Raw genomic sequence first — 4,673 nt, 5'->3', positions numbered from 1 at the left:
GTATGGCTCGGCTCCGCCTCGTCAGTTAAGTTTTTTAATTTGGTATGGCTCGGCTCCGCCTCGCCGTGTCACTTAAAATTTTTGATTGGGTGTGGCTCGGCTCCGTCTCGCCCCAATGCATTTTTGATTTATGGAAAGAAAAGCCGCAATTGAATCCATTTTAAACTATTAGTTGGATCTTTTGGGTGCATCTTACTAAGTAGTTCCGTTCAAAGTAGCGGCGTAGTAGTTGTAACAACTAATTTGAGAAAATGCTGTAAAGATTTGTGTAATTCTTTACAAAATGTGATTTATTAATTAGAGCTTTGAATGCCTTAAAAAATGTGTAATTCTATGGGAAAATGGTGCTTCCCACTGAACATGAAAAGACCGTAGTGAACGGATATTGAGTCACTGACCGTGGTATTTAAACGAATTTTCCATCAAAATTTTCCTTGCTAACAAAACATTCACAAGCTTCCAGAATCCAAATATATCAATACATACCACACCTATATATGTACCAGCACTATATACCACCCCTACCAAAAGCCAAAACATGGCATTTAGCATATGGAAGTAAGGTTTTAGGCCTAATTAAGTAATCACACGACTGATGATGTTCATCCAAGCGCTACTAATCAACATAAACCACAAATAACCATGCATAAACTGTAAATAGTTGAACAAAATACTGATTTTTCTAAATCATCGAGAGCCACCTTGCTGCAATATTCTAGCTAAGGTAAGCATGTCGTCATTGTTTTTATCCACGAACACCTACAACAGCATAGGAATAAGCACCCAAATCTTAAGTTCAGATTAATGCGCAAACATTTTCCCGAGCCTGCAAACACTTGCAGTATATAGCATCGACCGAAACATAAATTTAAATGTATACAGAGTTTTACTTAGTATTTGCAGCAGCCCTTGCACAAAGACTAAACTTAAATGCCATATGGATGAAGGCCTCTATCATTTGAGCTAAGATAGCAAGGAATTACTATCTAACAACGCATCACAATGATTCCCATCGTTATTACCTTTCAAAAAAATTGTCTGGTATAACCATTCACTTATATACATCCAATTTAGATTTCACATGTCTAATTAATTTAACTATAAAATTGTTGCTAAGTATGCATTATAGTAGTATTACAAGTAAAGGATAATTAGATGGTTAAATCCCAAGTACCTTTTATACGCTTTTGAAGTCATCTGTGATTCTTACAGGATATATTAGGCTAACCTTTCTTAATCCTTCTTTGTCTTTTGAAGTTATGTCGAGCAAGATATTGTCATTATCGTGCAAGTTCAAAGAATTTAGCACTGGCTAGCAAGATTGTTTGCTGCTAACCTGAAATGTTTCATATTAAATTTAGTGTTTCAGCTGCAATTAGATTAGTTTTCATGAGCGAAATGGTTCTCCTAACAACACAGTAGCCAAAAGATATGAAGCAGAAGAGACAACTAACATAACTACATAAGTATTTAAGTGAAATGCCAAAGCAAGGTCAAGCGGAGCGTACCACCAAAGTTGTCACCACAGGCCTGGAAAAACCAACTTCAAGCCACTCTCTTCCATTCAATTTGCAGTACCCATGATCCTATGATCCATAGAAAAATGAAAGCTACCGCTACCCATTTGGTGCTGACTTACCCATGGAAGACTGAATGCCAATAGAGACATAAAAAGGATATGATGGATAATTTTTTTGCATATTCATCAAAGCAACATAAAATTTCTCAATAGCACACCACTGATTTCTCAGTTTAGTTTGATGTCAGGAGCTCTTATTTTTAGCCAATTCTATTGTGTTTTGCATTTGGCTGTTTTTTTTTTGCTGTTTATCAACCACTTTAAACCTACATTTTCTTCAACACGAAAAAATAGAAAATCAACAATGGCTATTATAAAGCAAAAAGAAAAAAATATAAATGGAAAAACAACAATGGCTATTATAAAGCAAAAAGAAAAGGTTAGAGTGACTCTTTATTGTTTGATTACTATCTTCCACAGGCACTATAGGACTATCATTGAACCGTGATACCGTTGCTGCGTTGTCATTTTTTGTTACTCCTCTGTACCCATCATTGCACCTTTCTTCATACTTCATACACAACAAACACGATGCTAAACTGCACCAATATCACCAAACAAAAGCACAACAATCAAGTTCATTAAAATTGAAGGATTTCTCGCACATGGGTAAATTTAATGTAACCATAATACATCAGTTTCTAGGTACTTTATATTCAATGATGCACGTTAAAAAAAATGGTATGTGACAAAAAATAAGCTTCGGATTACAAAATCTTTCGCGTGTTGATGAAAGTAATTCTTCTACAGCACAGATTAATGGTTTTAATTTGACTTAGCATTTATCTCTCCTAGTCCTATGCAGAACAAATCTTCCCTGCAAAATAAAAGAAAACAGATCAAATATCATGAATGATGATAAAATCGTGATAAAGGCAGAAAGTAGGGTTAGGGTTTTGTAGTAAAGATCATCATACCCTAATCCTGCCGAATGCATAATTTACGTTATTAGAACAAAAAAAAAAACGGAATCATTAAAATCAACAGAAACAAAGATTTAATTGAAACCATAATACCCTAGCTAGAATAGAAAGAAGAAAAGACGCAGAAAAACTTACATGATATACAAAAGGGTTAGGATTAAAGGAAAAAAAAAACTTACAGGTTGATCTATTGAATAGAATCACACCTGCATATAGAACACAAAAAACCAAACACAGACTAATCAAAATCGAGAAGAGATTAGTAACATCAAAAGGGTAAATCAATGAAGAGATTACCGTAAAACTTGAACAGAGATGTGTAAGTGGTGGAGAGGCAGACACAGAGTTTGCTCTGGAAGAAAAGAACGAAGAGAGGCGGAGGCGAGTTTTAGGGTTTTAGTTTGCTTCAGTTTTCTCTTCTCGGCGTGAAGAGAAAGTCTATATCTTATATTTTTTTCTCGGGTGTGTTTATTCCGTTTTTTAACCGAAAAAAATATTTAACGTTACATTCATATAATTTGAGGAAAAATGGAATGGAGAATTTTCAAGGGGACAGGGACGCTCACCCAAAAACGAGTATTCTCACCGCACGACGTGGAGTCTTATATGACTTAGGAGTTTAAAGGGTTTTATGAAAGTCCCCTGAGAATAGATATATGTAATGTATATCTATCCTTATTTGGCCGATAATATGTAAGCGTACAAATCTTTTACAGGCAAACAGAGAAGCTCCGAAGTTCTAAGGCCTAGAGATCTATGGTGTGGTTGTTTTTTTAATTATTATGTAGTGTCTTTGGAGTGATAAAGCTCGGAAAATAAGTGAAAAGATCGTCACAGCAACAAAAAAAGTGGTAGTCATCAATGCAGGTCAATCATTTTTGACCGTGTCTGTTGTCTCGCCGACAGCATTAGAACTCAAATAAAGCTCTAGGCGGTTGTCCTATTCCAACTCATATCAGAAACCATAATTACACCCCAAGCAAACAATAATTTCTTCCTTAAAAATAACTCCTTGCTGAATATTCTCTGCATTTCATAATTATCCAATGAAAAAAGTGCAGCATACGTATCTTTTTAAATGAAATAGTTGTTTTTTTTTCCATCGTTGTCTCTTCTTTGCTGCATTCTTTTTAGATAGACAAGTGAGCTTGTATGAGAGTGTCGAGTGAGAGCAAATAAAGCACTACAATTGCTTTATCTTGAAACCACCGAGGGCCCGCAGGCCCACACTAAGACCCTTGCTAGTTGCTCCTGCGGTCCTGCCAGTCTATAGAAAGAGTGGGATAATGAGGGTCGAACTCAATAGGCCAAAAGACTAGCTTCGGCTTCAAGGAGGAGTAAACCATTTCAGTTGTTCAACTTCATCGGTGTTATTCTCTTAATTATTATTAATGTAATCTTAGACTTCTTAGTCAAATATCAATACCAAAAAAAAGCATATCTTAATTAGTTGCGTATACATGTAGTTTAAGGTACCGCGTACGTCTTGCTAAGTCCACAGAATGAACGTGGCAAAGAAGATATAGATTATATATACAAAGAAAAAGATTTCTGGAATCATTTACGGGGTACCAATCTGAAAGGGGTACTAAGCAAATGGAGCAGATTATCATAGCCTACATAGTTTTGGGAGCTGTCACTATATCTATTGTGATAATTGTTGTTTGTACACTAATATTCGGCAAGAGTACTAGTAATCAGAAAAGTAGAAACCATGACGAAGAAAATAATACTGATGGAAGTATGGTAGCTGGAGATGCGGCTGGTGGATCGCGAAACTGGGGTTTGCAAGGTGTAGGAGGTGGACGGGGAGGTTCCGGTTTGTTGGGTTGGGGAGTTGGTGGAGGCTTGGGTTTTGGAGGTGGATGTGGTGGTTTGGGAGGTGGAGGAGGCGGAGGAGGAGGAGGTTGTTAATTTGATTATAAGGATGTAATAGCAATTTATATGATGTACAAAATGTGAGTGTGTATACGTAGAAACTCCCTGTAGTAAAAATATAACTTCGATTTTAATAATAAAGAGGACTAGATTTGTGCCCGTGCTACTATTTTATTTCTTTTAAATTTGGTTTGCATAGAGCTTCGCCCCGTCCGGCCCCGTGGGATGTATTTTTGATTTGGTGTGAGCAAGACTTCGCCCCATCCCGTGGAGATGCATTTTTGATTTGATGT

General features: G+C 36.4%; 1 protein-coding gene and 1 long non-coding RNA gene across 2 annotated transcripts; one reads left to right on the top strand and one right to left on the bottom strand.

Annotated features, from left to right (window-relative positions):
* Positions 1 to 679: 679 nt before the first annotated feature.
* On the bottom strand, positions 680 to 2,907 carry LOC113361218. Its single transcript, XR_003365010.1, has 4 exons — positions 2,800 to 2,907; positions 2,682 to 2,708; positions 1,509 to 2,396; positions 680 to 1,336 (listed from the first exon to the last, which is right to left on the bottom strand). It is a non-coding gene; the product is annotated as an uncharacterized LOC113361218 (long non-coding RNA).
* Positions 2,908 to 4,098: 1,191 nt separating this feature from the next.
* On the top strand, positions 4,099 to 4,416 carry LOC113359386 (glycine-rich protein 5-like). Its single transcript, XM_026603029.1, has one exon. It carries the CDS (start codon positions 4,099 to 4,101, stop codon positions 4,414 to 4,416), a length of 318 nt encoding a protein of 105 aa, XP_026458814.1.
* The last annotated feature ends 257 nt before the right edge of the window (positions 4,417 to 4,673 follow it).

Source organism: Papaver somniferum, chromosome 3 (assembly GCF_003573695.1).
Source record: "Papaver somniferum cultivar HN1 chromosome 3, ASM357369v1, whole genome shotgun sequence".
Lineage (NCBI taxonomy): Eukaryota > Viridiplantae > Streptophyta > Magnoliopsida > Ranunculales > Papaveraceae > Papaver > Papaver somniferum.
The sequence above is the reverse complement of the archived record's forward strand: the minus strand, read 5'-3'. Positions and strand labels throughout refer to the sequence as shown.

Bases quoted from the DNA above. Each gene is read 5' to 3' on its own strand.
- LOC113359386 (XM_026603029.1), top strand. From the start codon at position 4,099: ATGGAGCAGATTATCATAGCCTACATAGTTTTGGGAGCTGTCACTATA.